At 45.5% G+C, this 26,816-nt stretch overlaps 1 protein-coding gene across 3 annotated transcripts in view; it reads left to right on the forward strand.

Annotated features, from left to right (window-relative positions):
* The window catches only part of LOC139554533 (ephrin type-A receptor 7-like), a 164,569-nt gene that overhangs the window by 41,266 nt on the left and 96,487 nt on the right, over window positions 1-26,816 (forward strand). For all 3 annotated transcript variants that reach the window (XM_071367397.1, XM_071367396.1, XM_071367395.1), the window contains exon 3: window positions 3,926-4,598. In XM_071367397.1, the coding sequence (XP_071223498.1) occupies window positions 3,926-4,598 (673 nt within the window). The remainder of the gene's footprint in view (window positions 1-3,925; window positions 4,599-26,816) is intronic.

A 26,816-nucleotide genomic window follows, 5' to 3' on the forward strand; every position in this document is an offset into this window, starting at 1 on the left:
ATGTCTGTCTGTCTGCCAGTGTACATCTACACTACAGCTGGGACGATAAACCAGAAATGATTGACACCAACCATACCGATGACTTACCGCAGGCATTTTGCTGATGCCGTTCATTGCGATAAGTAGTCTATACTAGAGAAATGTGAAGTTTTAGCATGAAATAAGTTTTCTAATATTGGTGATTGTTAACGGGACAACTGATGGCTACAACCATCTAACTAGTAGTAGCTGAAAGGAGAGGTGTGGTGCACATTAATGTTATAAACGTATCGTTCGGTTTATTGTTATCGCATCAATTTATCACAATATGGCCTAGCTCTTATCGACATTCCCTTTGTGCCACGGAGTAGTCCAGCTTGCTTCAAGCTCGAACTGAGAGCAGGTCCCCTGGCCTCAGTGGGCATAGTTCCAGGGAGCACTCTGCCCAAATGGACTGTGAGTGGACAGCTGTCCCCACCTCTCTGCCCCTGTACCTTCCTCCTCCTTCCCCTCGCTCACCCTCCCTGAACCAAACAGAGCAGAGCTCGTCACTTCACGCTAATCGATGGCCTAATCCTGGACAGGATGTCACTGCACCCACTGCCAGAGACACACACACAGCCACATAAATTGTCCCCTCCGCTATCGATTTGGCTTGTAAAAACCACACGCTAACTTATGAGTGACTGGAAGATAAATAATAGCCGGTGGAGGAACGTTTTTAAGAATCACTGAAGACGAAGTGGTTTTTGAAGTCACTGGCTATCATTTATCTTCCACTCATACGTTTTGTCACTGAACTATAAGACTGTGAATGATTTATCATGCTCTTTTATGAATCGATGGGGCTTCAAGTTTTGAAGTGGAAATGAATGGACTTGTCCAATTCATATACTTCAGCCAGGCTGCTGAAGTATGTGAAGCGTACGTTTTAAAGTCATTGCAGTGCAGCAGTCTTTCGTAACTCGTTGTCTGTCACCAAACCACAAGACCTAGGCTTAGATAAACTACCCCAGTCCAATGTTGCTGCTATAAATCAACTTGTGAAAGCTAGATTTAGTCAATGGATGGATACAGTTCCACTGAAGCTAACACACACACACACACACACACATTCTGAATCATGTTGAGTCTGTGTCACCATAGACTTAGCAGCACCCAGAACCATACCATTACCAAATTGGCTGGTTCTTCAATGATAAAAGGAAATCTCCATATCCATTCTTAAATTGGTCAATTGGTATAAGTCAGACTTAAACATAATATTTCTTTACCGAAACTAATTGAACACTTCCTGTGTTTCCTACAACTCACTGTGATACACAGGCTACGTATTTGTGTGTGCCGATGAAACCGTGAATGTGCCCAAAATGGTGGGAGGCAGAGTGGTGTGAGGGGACTAGCCCTTCAGCACAGGCGCATGTTCCCAAAGCATCTCGCCTCTTATTCATTTGTGATTTATAAGGCAAAAAACTGATCCTAGATCAGCACTCCTACTATGAGAACCTTAATTAATACATAGCCAGGAGTTTTTCGTGACCCTGTGACCTGACCAGGAACAGGTCCTGACCCTTGTGATGTCAATTAAACATTACACAATACAGAAGGGCATTTTTCGCTAATCTATTTCAACATGTTCAGTTGTTTGGCTAGCTAATTCAGTCCCACTAGGGCGTTTAGCAGAGCTGCAGCGTTGCTCATTCAGCACACACGGTGAGTCAGTTTTACCTGCAGTCCAAAATGATGACGGCCATGTGGGCACGTCTCCCGCAATCTGTTCTTTATTTACCCAGTTAATTCTGGACGTGGCAGCCATTTGCATTTTCCCTCCCCATAGTGTCAGTGGGCAGCTGTGAGCTGCTTACAGCTCTATAGTCTCTGTGGAGGCCCGCCACTGTAGTTTGTCTTTCTCTCTGTTGTGGGGAGAGGGAGGCACACACACTGGAGGCTCATTTACTCCTCAATACCATGTGTGGTTTTGTCTGTGGAGAGTGGAGACACATTAACACACACTCTGGAGGATCATTTAGTATTTCTCTTACTTCACTAGTACAGAACCCTAGTGCCAGTCTCTGCAGGCACAAAGCCACACGTGATATTTCCATGATATTTACCCTCTGTCTGGATTATAATGTCATACAGTTGACCCACAACGACTCCCATTTTGTTGTGGGTCAACTGTATGACTTCCCAATATATACACAGTTGAAGTCGGAAGTTTACATACACCTTAGCCAAATACATTTAAACTCAGTTTTTCACAATTGCTGACATTTAATCCGAGTAAAAATACCCTGTTTTAGGTCAGTTAGGATCACCATTTTTTTTTTACGAATGTGAAATGTCAGAATAATAGGGATTTATTTCAGCTTTTATTTCTTTCATCACATTCCCAGTGGGTCAGAAGTTTACATACACTCAATTAGTATTTGATAGCATTGCCTTTAAATTGTTGGGTCCCAAACCTTTCGGGTAGCCTTCCACAACCTTCCCACAATAAGTTGGGTGAATTTTGGCACGTTCCTCCTGACAGAGCTGGTGTAACTGAGTCAGGTTTGTAGGCCTCCTTGCCCGCGCACGCTTTTTCAGTTCTGCCCACAAATTTTCTATAGGATTGAGGTCAGGGCTTTGTGATGGCCACTCCAATACCTTGACTTTGATGTCCTTAAACCATTTTCCCACAACTTTGGTAGTATGCTTGGGGTCATTGTCCATTTGGAAGACCCATTTGCGACCAAGCTTTAACTTCCTGACTGATGTCTTGAGATGTTCTTTCAATATATCCACATAATTTTCCTACCTCATGATGCCATCTTTTGGGAAGTGCACCAGTCCCTCCTGCAGCAAAGCACCCCCACAACATGATGCTTCCACCCCTGTGCGTCACGGTTGGGATGGTGTTCTTCGGCTTGCAAGCATCCCCCTTTTTCCTCCAAACATAATGATGGTCATTATGGACAAACAGTTCTATTTTTGTTTCATCAGACCAGATGACATTTCTCCAAAAGGTACGATCTTTGTCCCCATGTGCAGTTGCGAACCGTAGTCTGGCTTTTTTATGGCGGTTTTGGAGCAGTGGCTTCCTTGCTGAGTGGCCTTTCAGATTGTGTCGATATAGGACTTATTTTACTGTGGATATAGATACTTTAGTACCGGTTTCCTCCAGCATCTTCACAAGGTCCTTTGCTGTTGTTCTGGGATTGATTTGCACTTTTCGCACCAAAGTACGTTCATCTCTAGGAGACAGAACGTGTCTCCTTCCTGAGTGGTATGACGGCTGCGTGGTCCCATGGTGTTTATACTTAGGTACTATTGTTTGTACAGATAAACGTGGTACCTTCAGGGGTTTGGAAATTGCTCCCAAGGATGAACCAGACTTGTGGAGGTCTACAATTTTTTTTCTGAGGTCTTGGCGGAATTATTTTGATTTTCCCATGATGTCAAGCAAAGAGGCACTGAGTTTGAAGGTAGGCCTTGAAATACATCCACAGATACACCTCCAATTGACTCAAATGATGTCAATTAGCCTATCAGAAGTTTCTAAAGCCATTACATAATTTTTTGGAATTTTCCAAGCTGTTTAAAGGCACAGTCAACTTAGTGTATGTAAACTTCTGACCCAATGGAATTATGATACAGTGAATTCTAAGTGAAATAATCTGTCTGTAAACAATTGTTGGAAAACGTACTTGTGTCATGCACAACCAACTTGCCAAAACTATAGTTTGTTAACAAGAAATTTGTGGAGTGGTTGAAACACTCATGTTGGAGTCATTAAAACTCGTTTATGTAAACTTCCGACTTCAACTGTATATATTTCTGTCTCTGTTGGTCTCTTTTTTTCCTTTTTTTCCCTTCTGGCTCCTCAATCCCCCTTTATCTCACCCTCTCTAAATATCTCTCTTCCTCTCTCATCCCTCTATCCCTTTCCTCACCATCTCCCCAGTGGGAGGAGATCAGTGGCGTGGATGAGAAGTACAAGCCCATCAGGACCTACCAGGTGTGTAACGTGATGGAGCCGGCGCTGCAGAACAACTGGCTGCAGACGGGCTGGGTGGCGCGGCGCGGCGGCCAACGCATCTTCGTGGAGCTGCAGTTCACGCTACGCGACTGCAACAGCATCCCGGGCGTGGCGGGCACCTGCAAGGAGACCTTCAACCTGCTCTACGTGGAGTCAGACAAAGACCTGGGCCGGGTGACCCGCGAGGAACGCTACACCAAGATCGACACCATCGCCGCCGACGAGAGCTTCACGCAGGGCGACCTGGGCGAGAGGAAGATGAAGCTCAACACGGAGGTGCGGGAGATCGGACACCTGAACCGTAAAGGGTTCCACTTGGCGTTCCAGGACGTGGGGGCGTGCGTGGCCTTGGTGGCGGTGCGGGTGTACTACAAGCGCTGCCTGGCCACGGTGCAGAACCTGGCTGTGTTTTCTGATACGGTTGCGGAGGCAGCGTTCGCCACACTCGTGGAAGTCAGGGGAGCCTGTGTCAACAACTCTGAGGTGGACTCGGACAGCCCTCCCAGGATGCACTGCAGCGCCGAGGGGGAGTGGCTGGTGCCCATCGGGAAGTGCAGCTGTTCAGCGGGTTACGAGGAGGGTCACAGCAGCTGTGAAGGTAATAAAAAAAGCGGGATGGAAGGAAGGAGGGATGGATGGATGGAAGGAAGGAGTTATGTAAAGTGAGTGAGGGAACGAGAGAAGAAAAGAGTGAAGGATGTATGGAGGGTGGAAACAAATGCGGGGCAGGGGACTTTGTTTTTTTTGTAATCACCGTGTAGAAATGTTTGGTTTTTGACCTCAAGCAGTTCTGTCTGGCTGTTGGAGACATTTCATCGACAACCTGTAATCATGTTTGAGGCAGACAACAGTCTTACATTGTGAAGGGAAGTGGGTGAAACGATTTTATGAATAGGATGAGTCAGGCACTGCACTGTCCTCAGGTAGTCATTGTATTCAACAAGACAGCATTTGTAATATTGATGACTGTAGTGAAATGCTGTGTTAAGGATGTGGCACGTGGGCAGTTCATGGCCAACTAACATATACACACACCCACACACACCCTTGGGCCAGTGTTAAGGCTGTGAGTGCTCTGACGCAGGACTAGAGATTCTGGCTCATCCTCACAGCCAGTGGTTCAGACGGTCATAGCAGAGAGAGCGACTGGTGTCTGCCATCAGCTTTCGCAGCCCATCTTGTGTCTTTTTGAAAATGGGCAAGAGAGACTGGGCGAGAGAGAGTGAGATACTGAGAATAAAGTGTTACTGCTTTAATGAGAAGAGTCCCTCTGGGCTGACTTGCTTGGACTTTCCTGGAAGAATATACAGTATAAGTGCTTGTGAATGTGTGAGCTTAATACCTGTTCCAGGAAGTTATGCATTATTTGTGACTGTGTGTGTGTTACAGGGAGTTTTGAGTGAGTAATAGAGGATGTGAGAGAGACCAACAGCTAACAGAAACCCAGAAAGAGAGGCAGAGAGCGATAATAGCGAGAGACAGAGGAGATAGCATATTGGTAGAGAGAGCGCTCTAGCCTCATTGGGACTCTAGTGGGAGATTGGCCCTGTCATTGCCCATCAGTGGCAGCCCCAGTGGAGTACTGCTCTATTCAGTGTTAATGGCGTGAATATGCACGGCCAGCACTGCCCAAGCACTCCCACTCCCACAGGCCATACAGCACAAGCACTATTGATCAGCCATAACGCTCCACTAAACTGAGGAATTAGGCTCGGAATCCACACGCATCTGCATACACACACACACACATGCGTGAGCACACACACACACACACACACACACACACACACAAACACACAGCAGCCTATTCTAGTATTTCATTTTACACACCCAATACGGTGTGCGTGGGGTAGGGAGTGGCAAAATGTGTTTCTAGATAGACGTTCTATATGAGAGGCTTTTTTGCTTACTGATTTTTAAATGTTTTTCGACAGTGTATTTGAGTACTTTCTCTTGTGTGTCCTGTATCTTATTTAGATTTAGGAGTAATTGCGTTTCCTAGTGTGCGCGCCGCTCAGTAGTATTGAGTAGAGGCCTGAGGAGGTACTGATAGGGTGTAAAGAGAGAGACCGTGTTCTGTGGAGCAGTGCAGAGCTGATACACTGGCTAGAGCTGCTGCACGCCCTCCTGTGATTAGGTGTGTGTGCCCGTGTGTGTAGAAGGAGAGAAAGAAAGATGGGGTTTTGTGTGTGAGAGGGAAGGGCATGACACGTACCTACACACAGTCTGTCGCACGCACACACACTTTGTTTCCTTTGTCTGTGTTGTTGTGTGTAAGGGAGAAGGAGGGAGTGATGCAATGTAATGTAGTGAACAGTAGAGCTGGGCTGAATGTCAAACCAAACACTAGGCCCCTGAGCCCTTTATCAAGTGGCCACATGCTGTTGTGTTTGATAGTGATCACTTGAGTCTGCAAGTGTTTTTGGCCAAAATGAGCACTGAGAAGATGTGCACTTGACGTCCCAACTGCCATTTATCAATATTCCAAAATTGGGACTAGTTTCAGGAAACTAGGCAAGCTATTTAAAGGTAAATGTTTTTGGGCAGAAATGCTTTCTGGAACATGTGGACTTTCATGTGACTTAATAACAAACTTGTATGCCATGTGTAAATACGAATACAATTATTAAATTACGAGCCTAGTTGGTTTAGCCACAGAAAAAGTCAGCAACCTTCCTGTTAGCCATGATTGGCTGAGACAATGGATGGGCTGGACATGCCGAGAGATGAGTTTGGATTAGTCTGCCATGTAACAGGCTTCTGTCCATCAAAGCCCCCAGAGACCATTTCCGGAGACCTTCTCCCTTACCTCACCTCGCTCATCAACTCATCCTTGACCGCTGGCTACGTCCCTTCCGTCTTCAAGAGAGCGAGAGTTGCACCCCTTCTGAAAAAACCTACACTCGATCCCTCCGATGTCAACAACTACAGACCAGTATCCCTTCTTTCTTTTCTCTCCAAAACTCTTGAACGTGCCGTCCTTGGCCAGCTCTCCTGCTATCTCTCTCAGAATGACCTTCTTGATCCAAATCAGTCAGGTTTCAAGACTAGTCATTCAACTGAGACTGCTCTTCTCTGTGTCACGGAGGCGCTCCGCACTGCTAAAGCTAACTCTCTCTCCTCTGCTCTCATCCTTCTAGACCTATCGGCTGCCTTTGATACTGTGAACCATCAGATCCTCCTCTCCACCCTCTCCGAGCTGGGCATCTCCGGCGCGGCCCACGCTTGGATTGCGTCCTACCTGACAGGTCGCTCCTACCAGGTGGCGTGGCGAGAATCTGTCTCCGCACCACGTGCTCTCACCACTGGTGTCCCCCAGGGCTCTGTTCTAGGCCCTCTCCTATTCTCGCTATACACCAAGTCACTTGGCTCTGTCATATCCTCACATGGTCTCTCCTATCATTGCTATGCAGACGACACACAATTAATCTTCTCCTTTCCCCCCTCTGATAACCAGGTGGTGAATCGCATCTCTGCATGTCTGGCAGACATATCAGTGTGGATGACGGATCACCACCTCAAGCTGAACCTCGGCAAGACGGAGCTGCTCTTCCTCCCGGGGAAGGACTGCCCGTTCCATGATCTCGCCATCACGGTTGACAACTCCATTGTGTCCTCCTCCCAGAGTGCTAAGAACCTTGGCGTGATCCTGGACAACACCCTGTCGTTCTCAACTAACATCAAGGCGGTGACCCGTTCCTGTAGGTTCATGCTCTACAACATTCGCAGAGTACGACCCTGCCTCACGCAGGAAGCGGCGCAGGTCCTAATCCAGGCACTTGTCATCTCCCGTCTGGATTACTGCAACTCGCTGTTGGCTGGGCTCCCTGCCTGTGCCATTAAACCCCTACAACTCATCCAGAACGCCGCAGCCCGTCTGGTGTTCAACTTTCCCAAGTTCTCTCACGTCACCCCGCTCCTCCGCTCTCTCCACTGGCTTCCAGTTGAAGCTCGCATCCGCTACAAGACCATGGTGCTTGCCTACGGAGCTGTGAGTGGAACGGCACCTCCGTACCTTCAGGCTCTGATCAGGCCCTACACCCAAACAAGGGCACTGCGTTCATCCACCTCTGGCCTGCTCGCCTCCCTACCTCTGAGGAAGTACAGTTCCCGCTCAGCCCAGTCAAAACTGTTCGCTGCTCTGGCACCCCAATGGTGGAACAAACTCCCTCACGACGCCAGGTCAGCGGAGTCAATCACCACCTTCCGGAGACACCTGAAACCCCACCTCTTTAAGGAATACCTAGGATAGGATAAAGTAATCCTTCTAACCCCCCCCCTTAAAAGAGTTAGATGCACTATTGTAAAGTGGTTGTTCCACTGGATATCATAAGGTGAATGCACCAATTTGTAAGTCGCTCTGGATAAGAGCGTCTGCTAAATGACTTAAATGTAAATGTAAATGTAAATGTAAATGTCTATAACATGTGCTGCTCAGTATGTGTAGTTAATCCTTTCTAACGTGGCCTTTTTGAAAGATATTACGTAGTAGAACTGAATAAGTGTTGCTCTCCACTTACTGGAGGACCGAGTTTTGAAATCAGTGGAATTAGAGTATGATAGCTAAGGAGATGGAGAAAATTCTGCCGTTTGATTTCAAATATGCAGAGTCGAAAAGAGAACACACAGAAGGCGGTTGTATAAAACACCTGTTTTACATATTCAAACTAAGGGCAACCATGGCATCCGTGACTGAGAGGGAGAAGAGTCCATCCATGTATACTGGTAAGATGTTCTAGCTAGCTACATTTTCAGATATTACACGTTTCAAATTTGGTCAGAAAGTCAAGTTAGTGTACTGTTAGCTAACTAACAATAGCTGGCTGGCTCGCTAGCTAACGTTACATGTATGATCTGGGTAGTTGTATTATTTGTATCTCAGAGCCATTTGCATTGCTAGTTATAGCCTAATGTTAGCTAGCTAACATTGCTACCTGCAGATTCATGCAGGGTAGTAATGTTATGATGTGGGATTATGGTTCATGTCTAAACAAGACTCCACTATGCAAGTAACCATTTCAATAGAATGTTCATGATGTCACTGCGACAACTGTTGATAGAAGTAGCTGGTAAATTCGCTCTGAGTGTCCCAGAGCGCAGAATAACTGACAAATTTACAAATGCTCAACACCTGTTGAATATGGCCGGTGTCCGTAAACGTTGGCAAAAAAGCGTAACTAAATTGTTGCCAGCAGCACAGTTGCAGTCAACAATGCTCTGGATAACATAAAAACAGCCTAATCAGCTCTGCCAGGGTGAGAAAAATGGTCAGAGTGAGCTGTTCTCTCATTTGTCTGGAAGTAGTTAGCAAGCTAGCCAACATTAGCCAGTTAACTGGTGTGCTTGACTACTGTTGTTAGGTCGGAACGCTCGGATCAACCCTACTCCTCGGCCAGAGCATCCAGTGTGCGCTCCGAGAGCGAAACGCTCTGAATTTACGAACAGACAATCTGACAACACTCTGCGTTTACAAACACCCAGAGCGCACTCTGGCACTCCAGATAAAATTCACAAACACACGCCAATACCGATACCCGATATTTTCCTTGCCAAAATAAATAAATAACGATAACCGATATTTCAAATTTGAGCGGCCTTTTTAAGCATTCTAGTGCAGTTAAATAGTTAACATACACACATAGACACAGCGTTCTAAGGCATTGCATCTCAGTGCAAGAGGCGTCACTACAGTCCCTGGTTCGAATCCAGACTGTATCACATCCGGCCGTGATTGGGAGTCCCATAGGGCGGCACACAATTGGCCCAGCGTTGTCCGGGCCGTCATTTTTAAATAAGAATTTGTTCTTAACTGACTTGCCTAGTTACGTAAATGCCAACAAAATAACTTTATTTATGTCCCCATTACCAATAAAACATAATCAAAACCTATTTCTTTCACTTACTTGATATGCTGTTTTGTTGTTCAGTCGTTTCATTCTCAACCAAGATTTTTATGGAACGCCGTTTGGGTCTTTGACGTGTCAAATAACATTATTTGACGTTTCAAATAAGCTTGTTAACCAATCAGGACTTGAATATGACTGCACGTCAAATAATAATTTAATGCGTTCATACATTTTTTACATAGTTATTACACTATCACTCGTATTTCATATGTCACAACGATTCATTGATACGTATGTTATGATGCTGGTAAAGTTGTATTGTGCACCTACAGCGCTGGTCATAAAAAAAAATGCTAGCTAGCTCATGGATGCAAGCAATGTTCTTCCCCAAAAACATAACAAAACAACATAATCGGTTTCAGTAGCTATAGTTAGCTAGCTAACTATATAGCTAGGTGTCATCATCTAAAAGAACCCTAATTTATAAGACAGTTCTTATTTGGTTAATGGTGGTCGGACCCATCTATGTGAAGCTAGCCACAATAAGGATTATCCACAATAGTGGACTTGGCGGTTAGCCTTAAATAAAATTATGGCATAATTCTACTATTTGTATTCATTTACATCACTGCCAATTACATACATACTTTTATTTAGAAGGCAAACGGCAAATTCCACTATTTTGCCTAATCCTTATTGTGGCTAGCTTCACAACACATAAACGTGTCCGGTCAAGCCTCACTAGCCAGATGAAGCTAGCTGGCTGCTTATAACGTTAGCTTTGGGCAACAGGGTTAAGTAGCTGGCTAGCTATTTATTTTCATGAACTGAAGTTCAATTTCAATAGGTGAACAACAAGTGGCAACTTACTCACAAGGATTCCTAAATCATTGCTAAGAATAATGAAAATGACTGCAGTTTCTACTGGTCATTGTTTTCAGGCTGGTTGTATTGGTGCTAGCTAGGTACCAAGCTAAAGCTAGATAGCCCAGAAGTTGTGTTCGAGCAAATTATACTTTATTACCAACGCGATATTGTAAACACAACGTTCGTGGCCGGTGTTTGCTTGTTTGCAGACTTTTTTTGTACAGTTAAAACTTCTCTAGGATAGGGGGCAGAGTTTTCACTTTTGGAAAAATAGCTTGCCCAATTTCAACTTCCTTCTACTCATCCCCAGAATATAAGATATGCATATTATTAGTAGATTTGGATAGAACACTCTGAAGTTTCTAAAACTGTTTGAATCATATCTGTAAGTATAATAGAACTTATGTAGCAGGCAAAACCCCGAGGACTAACCATACATTTAAAAAATAAAAAAATAAATAAAGTCACTGTCTGTTCAATGAGGTTTCATTGGGAAGCCATATTTCTAATCACTCTGTTCTCAGTTCCTACTGCTTCCAATGGATGTCACCAGTCTTAGGAAAGAGGTTGAGGTTATTCATTTGTGCAATGAAGAAGAAGGCCATCAGGAAGTAGAGTAACGTCATGTGTACTGTTTGAGAGTTGTGCAAGACTAAAGAAAGTAGCGTTAGTTTGTTTATCTCCTGTATTGAAAACAGATAGACCCGTCTTCAATTTGATCGATTATTAACGTTTACAAATACCTTAAGTTGTATTACAAAAGTACTTTGAAATGTTTTGGCAAAGTTTAGAGGTAATTCTTTAGATATTTTGTAGTGACTTTGCGCAAATTGGAAGCGTTTTTTTTTCTGGATCAACCGCGCCAAATAAATGGACAATTTGGATATATATGGACGGAATTAATCGAACAAAAGGACCATTTGTGATGTTTATGGGACATATTGGAGTGCCAACAAAAGAATCTCGTCAAAGGTAATGCATATTTTATATCTGCGTTTTGAGTTGCGCCTGCAGGGTTGAAATATGCTACTCTCTCTTTGTTGACATTGTGCTATCATCAGATGATAGCATCTTATGCTTTCGCCGAAAAGCCTTTTTGAAATCTGACATGTTGGCTAGATTCACAACGAGTGTAGCTTTAATTTGGTATCTTACATGTGTGATTTAATGAAAGATTGATTTTATATAATTTTTTTGAATTTGGCGCTCTACATTTTCCCTGGCTATTGGCTAAGTGGGACGCTACCGTCCCGCTATCCCAGAGAGGTTAAGACAGTGCTACTGTATCTTTTTTGACATGCAAAGACCCAAACGGCGTTCCATAGTATGCATGTCGTGAAGCTAATAGCAGTGACGCTATTACTGTGTAACTCCGGTAGGGCAACAGCTGAAAAATAGCGCACTTGGTACGTTGTACTGGTGCTCGACCAGTCGGCGAAAGCCAACATCACCCACGACAGAGAACAGTTGATTGTCAAGGGCATTGAATTCCATTATCTTGGCTTTAATGGATTTTGCCTTTGCGTTGTCTCGCTGAAATTTTCTTACTCTTTCAAATGACTGCTCGACTTGTTGACTGCTCGATCCACACAGCAGACATTGTGGGCTGTGTTCGCAATGCTGTGTTTCACGTGTAGCGCAAACATTTACGTGGCGTCATTACGTCATGTACCTATGTTATATAGGTATTCGCGGTAGCTTTGACATCGGTTTTTAACATCAGCGTTAAACTAGACATCGGGCCGATACCGATGTTGGCATTTTTAGTAATATCGGCCGAATCCGTTATGTTCACAAATATATCGTGCATCCCTAACCCGTAGTATAAACCAGCCTTTAGTTTTAATATTTGGTTGTTTAGTACATGGCCTCACATGTGAATCCTTAAAGAGATGGGTGGGGATAAGGCTTTAGAGGGTGTCAACAATGCTGAATGGTGTAGACAAAGAAGAGCTTTCCAGTAGGTTTACCAAAACATTCGAGGGCCATTTTCTCAAAAGTGAGGTTACAAGTTTATCAACTTTAAAGCAGAATTCCTTTCTCATGGTTCCACAATAGTATGATATACTATTTCTAGCTCTGAGTCTCTACTTTTATCCAATGTAAAAAAATATATGTTTATTTTTACTGTTGCTACATAAGATCGCCGGTTGGTTACAATTCTAAATCCATTCACGAGCATCGTCTTCCGCAACCTGTCTAATAGCATGGCTCACTTGCTATGGAAGACGGGTACTGGGGACCTGGGGGAAAACACAGACGTATACTCCAATAGACAGTGACTCCTACTCCTAGATAAAATATGTGCAAGTATATTGGTTGCCAGTGATTTCATCAGCTGGTTTTAGCTTGTTGTAGCTAATTTCACTGACAAACACTGGGATGGAATTTTTGCTAGCGCTAGTTAAGGATGTCGGGCACTGCACTGATAAACAGCATATAACTTGTCACTTATTTACAATAGTTTGACAGCTTGCTGATGAAGTTGTAGACATGTTCGCAGCAGGCAGTCGGTACTTCAGCGTGTTTCCAAAGCACAAATTGTAACGATGGGTCAGCTAAACGCACAGCGCAGCAGTACTGCTGTACGGACAGACCAGGTTGTTTTGGTGCTTCATTAAAACGTATTAATTGTGATAAAATGATACTACAGTAGCAGGCTAGCTTGCTTATGGAAGGAGCATTGCATTTAGTGGTGCACTAGCTAGTTGGCTAGCTTTCATTTCGTATGAAGTGACTGGCTCAGGCTTAGCTACCAAGGACAGGTTTTTGTGTACATGATCAAACTTCAGAAATACACTAAACTCCTTAGCTATATGTCAAATCGTGCGACTAAGATCTCGAAATTAAACTTTAAAATGAATTATGGATTTCTTGATTCATTCTGACTATATTTGAGGGTGACATAGTAATGATTGTTGTTGCTAGGTAACATGCTAAGATTCATGGGAAGAAGTTGCTTCCCAGGGCGACGAGTCGGCATAGGATACTCGATAAAGAGGCTTCTGAAGGGCACAGTGGAGCGCTCGATGACTCGACAACTAGCGTTTGCAATGACTGGTGAACGCACATATTGAGGGATCGAATGCTCAAAGTGCTCAAAGTGGTCGGTTTGAGATACAGCCCCGGTCTCCAGGGAAGGGAAGGCACCTGTCTAAGCTTACTGCGTAAGGTCCTCCCTCCCACACCACGTAGTTTGCCACGGCACGTGAGAGTGTGCATATATGTGTGGTGCTCTGAAACACAATCAATTATTCATATTTCACCTCAAAAGTTGCGCGCTCCGTGTACTAGTGCGTGTGTGCTAGTGGTTGCGTGCGCGACTGTGTGCTTGTTTGTGGGTTTCTTGTGTTAATTAAGACTAGCTGGTGTACAGTAACTGACTTGTCTATAATTACAGAGACGATGCCTGAAGCAGCTCCTCTTGTCATTATCTCTGTTTCATATACTCTGCTGTCCAGCTTGAGGCGTATCCACTTACACACTCACATTCCCTAGAGTACTCCCTAAGTGCACACTTCATGTCTACTGTACTGCTGACTTCCTCAAACACCTCTGTCCTGGTCCTCTCTCATACTGTACCTCCTGCATCCTCCCTCTTGGGTATCTCTATCTCCTCTTCCCTGTCCCATCTCTCCTAGTCCCTCTCTCATACTGTACCTCCTGCATCCTCCCTCTTGGGTATCTCTATCTCCTCTTCCCTGTCCCATCTCTCCTAGTCCCTCTCTCACATCCCCTCTTTCCTCTCCACTGGTCCCACTCACTCTTAGCCCCACCCTCTTTACTCCTTCGCCTACTCTGCTGTTGGGTCCGTAAGGCAGAGTGAGACAGGGTGAGTCAGGTTAACGGGCGTACATTTTGGGAGGCCAGAGACACCGTTGTGGGCTGGCACTGGAGAGTGGAAGTATGTATTATAGCTCTAGCCCTCTGTCACTCCCTCGCCTACTTGTCCTCGCTTTACCTCTCTTGGGCACTTTCTCTGCTCTCTCTCCATCTCTTTCACCACGTTTCTCTCGCATTTTTCCCAACCCCATCGCTCTTTCTCTCTCTGGTCCTCCCCTGGCGTGGCGCCACCCTCGCCCATCTGTTGGAAAGCGGAGGCGGGTGGAGCCCTCCCTCCCTACCTCACGCCCACTAATGTTCACTGTCTCTCTGCACTCAGTTTCAATAATTCACGCTCTGGCGGGAGACAAACCCACGCTTCTTACTCAAGCATCTGATGTATTTATTTAGCCAGGCCATCGAGACGGCTCGCCGCTAACGCACGCACACACCGAGGGCCTTGAAATGGCTTGGCACATACCCTCCTTTGCCTTCCTTCACCCGGGAGGAAGAGGAGATGAAGGAGAGAAGGGGATAGGGGTATGAAGAAAGGGGCTAGACTCTTTGAGCACGTTGTCATGAGAACCGTTGGTCCAACACGCCACACACAACCCTTCCACGCACCGCAGCGAGAGGTGAGCTGAGGATGACTACTGACTGACCCAGGGTTACCTTCGCTGTCCTGATGCAACAATATCAGTTGGTTAAAACTGGTCTAGAATCAGATTGGATATAACTTCTAACAGCCTGTCTGTGTAATATCAATCCCGTTGTGTTAACCTGGCACTCCTGCTTCTAACTAACCACCAATAGAGACTGGAAGTATTGAAGTGTGTGTGTGTGTGTGATGTATCTGTGAGTGTGCTGCCAGACTACGTCTGGGTCTCTGTATTCACAGCTCTGCTAGCCTGCAGTGGGTTTTCTCTCTCAGCCCCCTTGTATAGGAAGGCTGCTCTGCCAGCTTGCCCTTCACCGCTCTGACGCCTCATTTTGTTGTCATTTGTCACCCAACCCCACCCCAAAGAAAATGGATGACATTTCCACAGACACCTGCGTCTCTCCTATGTTCACTCACTCACACACACACACCGAGATGGACAACTCGCACACATACAAAAAGATGGCACCGATACACACATGCATATTACACACATACGCACAAACACAATGGCACATGTGCGTGCACAGACTCTGGCTTCCTCCCACACTCTGACTCACATTCACAATCTGTCCTTAACTCACTCCATCTGTTTCTGTCTATTTGTCACACACACACGCACACACGTGATTGACACACCGAAGGGAATGTTAATAGTGATATTTCCAGTGCAGTGTGGTATATGGCGCTCCTGCCAAGCCCTAGGGTTAATGTGGGTCCACTGTCACACTGAGAGAGAGATGGAGGGAAGGAGAGGGAGATGCTGAACGCCTTAGGTGCTATACTATCAATGTGATAGGCTAGAGCAACCCTCTCCTCAAGTCTTTTTCCTCTTTTCTCTCTTTCTTTTACCCTCTCTTTCTCATGCTCCTCTTTTCCTCTTCTATGTTCTCCCCCCTCTTTCCCTCCTCTCTTTCACTTTGTTTCCCTCTCCTGTCTTCCCCTGTTCTCTTTGCCACTACCACTCCTTTTAACCCCCTGCCTCTCTTTATCTTCCCTCTCCTTCCCCTGATGCCCCATGTGTCTGGTGTTGACTCCAGTCAGCAGCCGGTCCCTGAAGGTCACCTCCCTCGTGGGGCTAGAGGGGCATACACAGCCAGGAGGAGGTGTTAAATGTCTCCTCCCTCCCTACAGAGTGTACACTATCAATGTCCCCTCAGAGCCACTGGCCTCCTAGTCTCACACACAGTCTGATTCAGCTAGCCTCGAGAGGGAATGAGGTAAGTCAAGTGTATGTGTGGTGGGGGTTCTGTGTGGTGGGGGGGCTGTGTGGTGGGGTTGTGTGTGTGCATGCTAAAATGCACATTCTCTCTCCGATGGCTTAGCAGAGCATGGGGAACATCCCCTTTCTTTCTTTGTTCATCTCCGTTCACTGTTGTGGAGGCTGACACCAAATACCTGTCATCCATTAGTGTAAATCTACTGTTGAATGAGTTATTTCCACTCATCATCCATTATATTGGAACGGGTGTGTGCCTCAGTGGAGCTGGGAATGGGTTGCTCGGCCCCTCTTGTCCTTCTCTGTATGTCAGTGTTTGAACTAGTTCCTGGCTGGGTGACGGATAGATGGAGGGAGTGTTCATGAACTCAACACTCCTCTCCCAAGATCAAGGAACCCCAGTGTCCCTCAGAGAAATAGAGAACTACTGTAGAAGTATAGAGGGGGGGTTAGAGAGAACACCCTGCTCGGAGGGAAGGTCATAGTCAGCGGGGGGAGTCGGACACACACTGTCGCTCCTGCTGTGCCAGGGACACACACCCACACAGTGATGAACTCGGTTTGTCATTTCACTTTGAAAAACACAAGGACTCCCAGACATGTAACCAGAGTAGCTTGTGCCTGTCAAACATTCATTAACCGTTGTTGCCACTCTAAATCCACACGTACAGATTTTTTTTTTTTTACATTCATTTTTAATCAAACCTTTATTTAACTAGGCAAGTCGGTTAAGAACAAATTCTTATTTACAATGACGGCCTAGGAACAGTGGGTTTAACTGCCTTGTTCAGGGGCAGAAGGACAGATTTTTACCTTGTCAGCTCGGGGATTTGATCTAGCAACCTTTCGGTTACTGGCCCAGTGCTCTAACCACTAGGCTACCTGCCGCCCCTCATGACAGACATGACTTTAGACATTACAGTCCCAACACATATACGCACTGACAGGCTTTATGCCTTCACTTCATTTACAGTCCCTCCTTCTAAAAATCAAAAATCAAATTTATGGGCGATTCATGATATATATCTTGATAATTTTTTAAGCTTTAAAGGTCAATACACTGCAAGTAAAATTATACCTGGGCTAAGTATAAGCCTTCCACAACCATAAGACCCACTAATAATTGAGTTATTTTATTCAAATAGTTTAACCTGCTTTTTTGTAATCACTGATCTGGCTTTCCGGTCTGTTTTATGAAAATGCATTATTTATTTTGTTACAAATTTAACCAGAACCATGCACAATGCACATCCACTTGCAGACATTATAGAAAATGAACACAGGTCTCATAAACAATCTCTCAAGCACAAGCCCACGTACAAGTGAGTAGCCAGCTAATCTTTATATTTCAAGTCTAGCCAACTTGGACCTATTTGCTTGTTAACAAGATAGGAGGGTGTGTTCCTAACAGTTCTATCCGCCTCCAACTGTTTGAACAACAGCCTGTTCACTTTAAGATTGAAATCAAGTGGTTTACCTAGATAAGAGGATGCTTATTTCTCAGAATGAGAAATAGTTGCCAATTCCTGTTTTTTTTATGTGTCATTTTATGCTCATTGCACATTTATAAAACACAGACTAGAAAACTAGCACATGAGTCTGTGGCCAAAATGCTGCTAGCGGGTACGTGGTACCGCAATGCATAAACATAAACTGAGCATTCCTTTCCCACAATCATGTTCATTGATACTTTTTTGTTTTAGTAGGGTCTGCGCTGTTCTATATGTTGGGAGATGAGACAAGAAAAGGGTATTGTTACAAAGAGGAAGTTCTCGTCTATTACAGTAAAATAATGTCTAATCATTTCGCTGTTCATATGACTGGTTCTGTTGGACCAAACCTCAAATGCAAATATTGAGTTTAAACTGCATGCTGTCAGAGAGGAAGAAGTTATCTTTCGTCATTGTTGTTGTGAGTGACAGGGGGAGGTGATTGGTGTCTGCACAGAAGGAGCAAAGGAGACAAGACCAAAAAGAGAGAACTCTTAAAACCTTGATGCTTGCGATAGACATTTGGAACATCATGCTAAAACATATATTTGAATTAATCTAAATCATTTGATATATCGCCCAGCCCTACCTCCCGCACTCTCAGACAGAGACACACACACCACTGCTCATCCAGCTCTAAAACACCAGCCCCCCCCTCTCTCCGCCCGGTGTCATCATTTTCATTTGGCCGGTGTTATAGCGTGGTGTATAAATCCCCGGTGGTTTTACGAGGCAGCAGCCGGACTGACAGACAGGCCGCGGGGCCTTTACCAGCTCAGCTGGTAAACTGCTGAGCTGTAGCTGGTGATAAAGGTGTTGAATGCTCCCTAACACACACACACCCTGGGGGATAAAACTGATCCCGGAACAGCCTTCCCTGTGGGGACTGGGCAGCCTATCCCAGCTTTAGATGCAGATGGTGAAATCCCTTTGAGATAAAAAGCCCCAGGGTGGATTTGTGGTTTGTGGGGACCTTAGGAGTGGTTTATAAGGACCTGGGGACGGGGTGATGTCCTCTGGAGCGGTTAGTTAGGGTCGGAAGACTGTCCCCAGGGCTGCCTAGAGGGACACAGTTCCCCTCCACATGCCACCTGTGATGGGATATGAGCTGGCTGTTGGCTCATTATAGGCCATGGTTATTGCCTCATTCATATGGGTTCAGAGTATAGATGGTTGGGTGTTTATGAATAATTCAGTTCTTGTATTTGCAATGTAAAGTGGTGTGTGCGTATCAGGGCTAGGACAATACCAGTATCACGATACTCGTTAGTATCGTGGAAAGGACTCAAAACACGAAGCGGATATAACTTCTTTAGGAAACAGCCCTAATGATCTAATTTAATTTTAATTGTCACATGTTTCGTGAACAACAGGTGTAGACTAACAGTGAAAGTCTTATTTACGGGCCAATCCCAACAATGCAGAATACAATTTAAAAACAAATATATATACAGTTGAAGTCGGAAGTTTACATACACCTTAGCCAAATACATTTAAACTCAGTTTAAAAAAAATTCCTGACATTTAATCCTAGTAAAAATTCCCTGTCTTAGGTCAGGTAGGATCACCACTTTATTTTAAGAATGTGAAATGTCAGAATAATAGTAGAGAGAATGATTTATTTCAGCTTTCATTTCTTTCATCACATTCCCGGTGGGTCAGAAGTTTACATACTCAATTAGTATTTGGTAGCATTGCTTTTAAATTGTTTAACTTGGGTCAAACATTTTGGGTAGCCTTCCACAAGCTTCCCACAATAAGTTGGGTGAATAATGGCCCATTCCTCTTGACAGAGCTGGTGTAACTGAGTCCGGTTTGTAGGCCTCCTTGCTCGCACACGCTTTTTCAGTTCTGCCCACAAATTTTCTATGGGATTGAGGTCAGGGCTTTGTGATGGCCACTCCAATACCTTAACTTTGTTGTCCTTAAGCCATTTTGCCACAACTTTGGAAGTATGTTTGGGGTCATTGTCCATTTGGAAGACCCATTTGCGACCAAGCTTTAACTTCCTGACTGATGTCTTGAGATGTTCTTTCAATATATCCACATAATTTTCCTACCCCATGATGCCATCTATTTTGAAGTGCACCAGTCCCTCCTGCAGCAAAGCACCCCCACAACATGATGCTGCCACCCCGTGCTTCACAGTTGGGATGGTGTTCTTCGGCATGAAAGCCTCTCCCTTTTTCCTCCAAACATAACAATGGTCATTTTGACCAAACAGTTCTATTTTTGTTTCATCAGACCAGATGACATTTCTCCAAAAGGTACGATCTTTGTCCCCATGTGCAGTTGCAAACCGTAGTCTGTCTTTTTTATGGCGGAGCAGTGGCTTCTTCCTTGCTGAGCGGCCTTTCAGGTTATGTCGATATTGTACCGGTTTCCTCCAGCATCTTCACAAGGTCCTTTGCTGTTGTTCTGGGATTGATTTGCACTTTTCGCACCAAAGTACGTTCATCTCTAGGAGACAGAACGCGTCTCCTTCCTGAGCGGTATGACGGCTGTGTGGTCCCATGGTGTTTATACTTGCGTATTATTGTTTGTACAGATGAACGTGGTACCTTCAGGCGTTTGGAAATTGCTCCCAAGGATGAACCAGACTTGTGGAGGTCTACAAAAACAAGGTCTTGGCGGATTTCTTTTTGATTTTTTCCCCCATGATGTCAAGCAAAGGGGCACTGAGTTTGAGGGTAGGGCTTGAAATACATCCACAGGTACACCTCCAATTGACTCAATTAGCCTATCAGAAGCTTCTAAAGCATGACACCATTTTATGGCATTTTCCGAGCTGTTTAAAGGCACAGTCAACTTAGTGTATGTAAACTTCTGACCCACTAGAATTGTGATACAATGAATTATAAGTGAAATAATCTGTCTGTAAACAATTGTCATGCACAAAGTAGATGTCCTAACCGACTTGCCAAAACTATAGTTTGTTAACAAGAAATTTGTGAAGTGGTTGAAAACTAGTTTTAATGACTCCAACCTAAGTGTATGTAAACTTCCGACTTCAACTGTATATATAATAATTTGAGGAATAAAGACACAATGACCAATGATAGGGAACCAGGACCAAGTTGATATGCAGGGGTATGAGGAAATGTAGATTCTTACAGACAGACTTTTTGCCACAGACTTTGTGTGTGGCAAAAAGAGCTAGTGCAAAAAGGGTCAATGCAGATAGTCCGTGTTGCTATTTGGTTGGATATTTAACTATTTAGCAGCCTTATGTCTTGGGGGTAGATGCTATTCAGGAGACTTTTGGTCCCAGACTTAGCGCTCCGGTACTGTTTGCCGTGCAGTAGCTTAGAGAACAGTCTATGACTTGGGGGGCTGGAGTCTTTGACCATTTTTAGGGCCTTCCTCTGACACCGCCTGGTATAGGGGTCCTGGATGGCAGGGAGTTCGGCCCCAGTGATTTACTGGGCCGTACGCGCTACCTTCTGTAGCGCCTTGCGGTCGAATGCCAAGCAGTTGCCATACCAAGCGGTGATGCAGCCAGTTAAGATGCTCTCAATGGTGCAGCTGTAGAACTTTTTTAGGATCTGAGGGTCCATGCCAAATCTTTTTAGCCTCCTGAGGGGGAAAAAACAATGTTGTGCCCTCTTCAAAACTGTGTTGGTGTGTGTGGACCGTGATAGATCCTTTGATGTGGACACAGGGACTTGATGCTCTCGACCCGCTCTGCACAGCCCCGTCTGGGGGCATGTTCAGCTCTCCGTTTCCTGTAGTGACTACAGGAAACGGAGAGCTGAACATGCCCCCATTCACATCGACGGGGCTGTGCAGAGCGGGTCGAGAGCATCAAGCATCGGCTCCTGGAAATCGGCTCCTGGAAACAAACATCATTATGTTGTCATGTATTTATTTATTTTCCAAGCTATAGCACACAATATTTTACATACAGCAGATTTTTAAAGGACCACATAGTTCTGTCTGCTTCGTATTTTCATTTTTACCACAGAAAAAACATTGCGACACTTGTATCGTCTCGACCATAATGTGTGTTATAATAGTTTCAGTCAGTGTGTCACAGGAGGTTGGTGGCACTTTCATTGGGGATTGCGGGTTCATAGTAACGGCCACATGGTTTCCATGGGTTTGATGCCATTCCCTCCGCTCCATTCCAGACGTTACTATGAGCCATCCTCCCCTCAGCAGCCTCCACTGGTGTGTGTGTTTAGGCGGGAGGGGAACGGAGGGCTGCTGTGTGTACGTGGGGGCACTGAAGTAGGTGAATGAGTATGAGAAGGCCGTGTGTGTGTGTGTGTGTGTGTGTGTGTGTGTGTGTGTGTGTGTGTGTGTGTGTGTGTGTGTGTGTGTGTGTGTGTGTGTGTGTGTGTGTGTGTGTGTGTGTGACCGTCAGTGCAGTCACTGAATGAGTAGGTGACCCGTCTGCCGTTTTAAACCCGTCTGTGTTTCGGCTACTGTCCCCCTGGGTCCTCTACACTCTCTGATGGCACATCAGAGGCCTCCGCTCATAAACACACGTCATTAATAACACACACACACACTCCTCAGTGACTGTAAAATTCAATTACGCAGCAGGGGAGCTGGCCGCCCCCACATTACAGCCTTCCAGGGTGACATTTCATTTGCAATGAATCATGGGCCGACGTTGGACCCGGCAGAGGAGCACAACACCGCTTCTCTCGCTCGCTCTCTCTCCTCTACGTTATCCCCTGTTCCCTTGCATAAACACTTTTGCACCGTACGTGCTTTCTTCTCGTGTCGTGATGCGATAAAATTCCTGGGCAAGAACAGACCCGTTTACCGTCTGGTGCCGATACGGTGGTATGTTTGGTTTACCGCCCTCACAGTTCCCAGGGTGCACCACGGTGGTCGTTAGGTATTCACAGACCACCCTCAGCCCCACCAGCGACAATACCGGTGTAGTGTTGTGAATTAAAGTTAGGGCCCAGAGTTTTTCCCTGGCCATTTGACCTGACCAGGATATTCTAGGCCATAATTATAGCCTATACTAACTAGGGCATGGGGTTTTCCTAAGACCTGGAGTTTGACTCGGTCAGGTTACATGCAGAGGAAAAACTCTGGGCACTACAATAATTAAAGTTAATGACAGTCATCTGTTGTACGTCGTTGTATTTGTCAGGACTACCCCATTTTCCTGCTCTCCTCGTCACAAAGGCAAACATGTACAGGACAAGGACACTCCAGCTCTGTTAAACGAGGAAAATGCCCCATCAAATATGAAAACGCATAGCTTTTCTGACCCAGCAGCAACACTTGCCAGATCACTGCAGCAGAATCACCAGCCACTGAAAGCGTTACACGACGCCAAGGGAAGGGAACAAGGCCGTTTCCTCACAAAGAGAGCAGCACAGGTTGTACGTCAAAAGGGATGGGGACTCCCCACTACAAAAATAGTCTCCCCTAGGAGTTGTTTTGATTGTATGCGTCGGTAATGTGCGCCTGCGGTGTGCTTCTGCTGTGTCTCCCCTAGGAGACTATTTTTGTAGTGGCAGGGAAAGTTAAAGGTTTTAGTCGTGGAAATGTTGAATTTGGAAATGTTTAATTAATTTGAAAGACACAAACTAGGACACATGCTCTGTACACATCAATAGGCCCAAATAAACCAAGTGAAAGATTAGCCGTATGTTGCTATAAATACATAAACAACAATCCGTTTGGCATTTTTGTGTGTTTCCATGGTGTTTTCTGGCTCCTTGTTTTCAGTTGTTAGGCTGCTCATTTAAAATTCCTCAGTGTGTAGGAGTGTTGTCCAGGCCTAGGGCTGTGTGTTTTGATTGTATGCGTCCGTAATGTGCGCCTGCGGTGTGTTTCTGCAGTGTGTCTTATCAGCAGTATGTTTAGTGACCTGTACTGTTGTCAGCCAGTGTCGTGAAGAACTGACCCTAGATCAGAACCTACCATTGGATAAGGGCACTATCTCCCTCCTAGGAGAACAATCCATCCACCTCTCTCCCTTAAATTACTTTCATTCTCACAATGATGCCTGGCAATCTTCCGCCTATTTACTTTACCAGTGCTTCAGATAGGACCGTTTCAATCTGCCTCTACACGCTATCTTGACTGTGTGAGGGGGATGCTGTGGGGCGATGGTCAATTCTCGTAAGACATTGAACCGTGGCGCACACAAATCCCCCCCACTCTGCCGTCGCCTGTTTTATGTTTCCATAAAACTGTCCAATATCCCCTCTCTAACACTCCCATGGGTCAGAGCGGGGAAATAAATTCATGGTGGCAACCATTGAGCAGCCCGCCTTCTGGAGTAATGCGTTCTGCGTCACCTCAGACAAGAGCGGCTCAGAGACCAAACGGTAAATTCTCGCCGCCCCGTCCCAGAATGCATTACACCAGGAGGCGGCTCAACCGCTGACCTTCAGGTGTCACCATTTACATAATATCAGACGATGAGGTGTGTGAGTGACGACTCTGCAACCCACCAACTCAAATATTTTTTATTTTATTCTTGAAGAGACGCTCTGATGCAGATAACTTGTGTAATGCAGTGATCTCTGAGACACATACACACCCAGGCAAACACACACTACATACGCACGCACACATACACACATGCGCACACAGAAACTGTATGACAGCGGAGAGATGTCTCGCCCCCCCCTCTCTCTCTGGCACACACATGGCCTCTGTCCCTCATCCCAGTTTGGGGATGAGTGGGTGGGTACTAGAGGTCGACCGATTAATCGGAATGGACGATTAATTAGGGCCGATTTCAAGTTTTCATAACAATCGGCAATCGGCTCTTTTTGGTCCACCAATAATCGGTATCGGCGTTGAAAAATCATAAACAGTCGACCTCTAGTGGGTACCCCATGAGGAAGGTGACCTTTATTTAAATCCACTGGTCTGTGTGTCTGCCTCCCTAATGTCTTCCGTCAGAAAGAAGGGGCTTCTCTCTTCCCTCTCTCCTCAACTCAGCACTGATGTGATTTAGACCAGAGGGGGGAGGGGCGGGTTGAATGGACAGCAAGCCAGATGCACCTTCCTCTTACTGCTGCACGTGATGGGGAACAGAATAATAATATTATGCAGGATGTGATTTATACAGGTTTATGTCTATAACTATTTTACATTTATTTAACTAGGCAAGTCAGTTAAGAACAAATTCTTATTTTCAATGACAGCCTGTTTGTGAAGTCTGTCAGGAGCATGCTGGGTGACTGCACTTTTTAAAGGTTGACTTGCGCTCTGTGCGACACACAGAGAACAAATAGCACCATATGAACACACACACACACACACACAGAACACTACAGGGATAAACACTATTATTGCTGATACCACCCATCGTTGCTCTTTCCGACAGTTCCGCATCTCTTTACTTTCCTCCGCTCTTTTCCACCCTTCAGCCGTTCTTCTTCTCAAAGTCAAACTCCCACCCCCGTCTGAGGGATTGGATCGATCCATCCTCAGCCCACCTGCCACATTGTCCTTTGACCGCTGGGCTAAACCATTAAACTCCACATGGGGGGGATTACACCCCTTGTCCTCTCTCTATTCCCCTAGTGTGTCCTCTTGTATTGCCTTCTATTTGTCCTCACGAGAACTGTTCCATGTATGAGTCTCCCTCCATATAGGGACCAACCCCTTGTTTCACACTGGTTATCTCTGCTAATATCTCTCCTCCCTTATCCCTGATCAATATCCCCCCTTCTTTCTTCCTCTCCTCCCTGTCTGGCTCTCTCCCATGCCCTCTGTCCTTCCCAGCCATAACTAGATCCATGGTGTGCGTGCCCGTACTGCTGCCCTTCTGGAGGATAATGCCAATTGGAGAATGCGCACTAGATGCATGGGTAGGATTGTGTTTGTTTGTTTGTTTGTTTGTTTGTGTGTGTGTGAACATACTTCCCATTGGGTCAGTCAATACCCTCAGCATGAGAAACCAAATAAACCCCGGCGGCAACCTGTTATCCTCCCTCCATCCCTCCTTTTGCCACTCTCTCTCTCTTCTTTTCTTCCCACTTCTTGAGTCCTTCACTCAAAAGGGCCCCCTATAACGCTCACCACGGTTAGAGGAACAAACGACAACAAACAAAGTGAGAAATCAATAAAAGCGAGAACACCAGCGGGTTGGAATAGTCTGTGTTTGTCAGAGAAGAGGTGTGTGGGTGTGGAAAGCTGTAGAGCTGTGGTACATTCAGAAAGGGAGCTTAGCTTGTCAAGGGGAATCTGGATTCAGTGACATGGGCTGTCAGCCCTCAATCACAAGCTCTCAAATGAATGACAAGCACACACAGGCGCAGGCACAGAGGCATCCAAACACACAAATTCACAGAAAGACACACACACACACACACACTTACTAGCCTACAGATGCAGGAGGCCCAGCTTCTCCCCTCAGACACATTTTTGTCACTTTGTCATTCTGCAGGCCCCACGGCATGCTGTGTGTGGTTATTCCTCAGCTGTAGCCCCCATTCTGTCCTCATTACGTCACACTCCCTGCAGACTGAACACGTCTTGGACGACCCTCGACCCCTCTCTCCCCACCACCAAACACACACAAACACGCACAGAACCACTTGGTGACGCAATTCGACTACACTGCACTGGAAGCTGCGTCAATTTGTCCAATGTGTTTTAAGAAAAGAGGAGGAACGGGGAGGAAGAGAAGAATGAATCACACCAACTCGTTCCTCCCCCTCTTCTTATTTGGTCTCCGTCTTTTTGTTCACTCGTCCGTCTCTGACTTTTACAATATCTCTTAGGTCTTTACTAAGTTGGTTTGTGTCTTTGGTTTCCAAGCCCTTTGCTTTCACTAATATATGAGTCTCGCTCCAATCCCCCCCAGTGTGTGGCATGTTTAATTCATCCGTGTGTGTGTACTCACGTGTGTGTCTGATCAGAAAGTGTGTATGAATCTCCTCTGGGCTAATGGAAGTGGGAAGAATAGGAGAGAAGTCCCTCA

This window comes from Salvelinus alpinus, chromosome 26, assembly GCF_045679555.1.
Source record: "Salvelinus alpinus chromosome 26, SLU_Salpinus.1, whole genome shotgun sequence".
Taxonomy (NCBI): domain Eukaryota; kingdom Metazoa; phylum Chordata; class Actinopteri; order Salmoniformes; family Salmonidae; genus Salvelinus; species Salvelinus alpinus.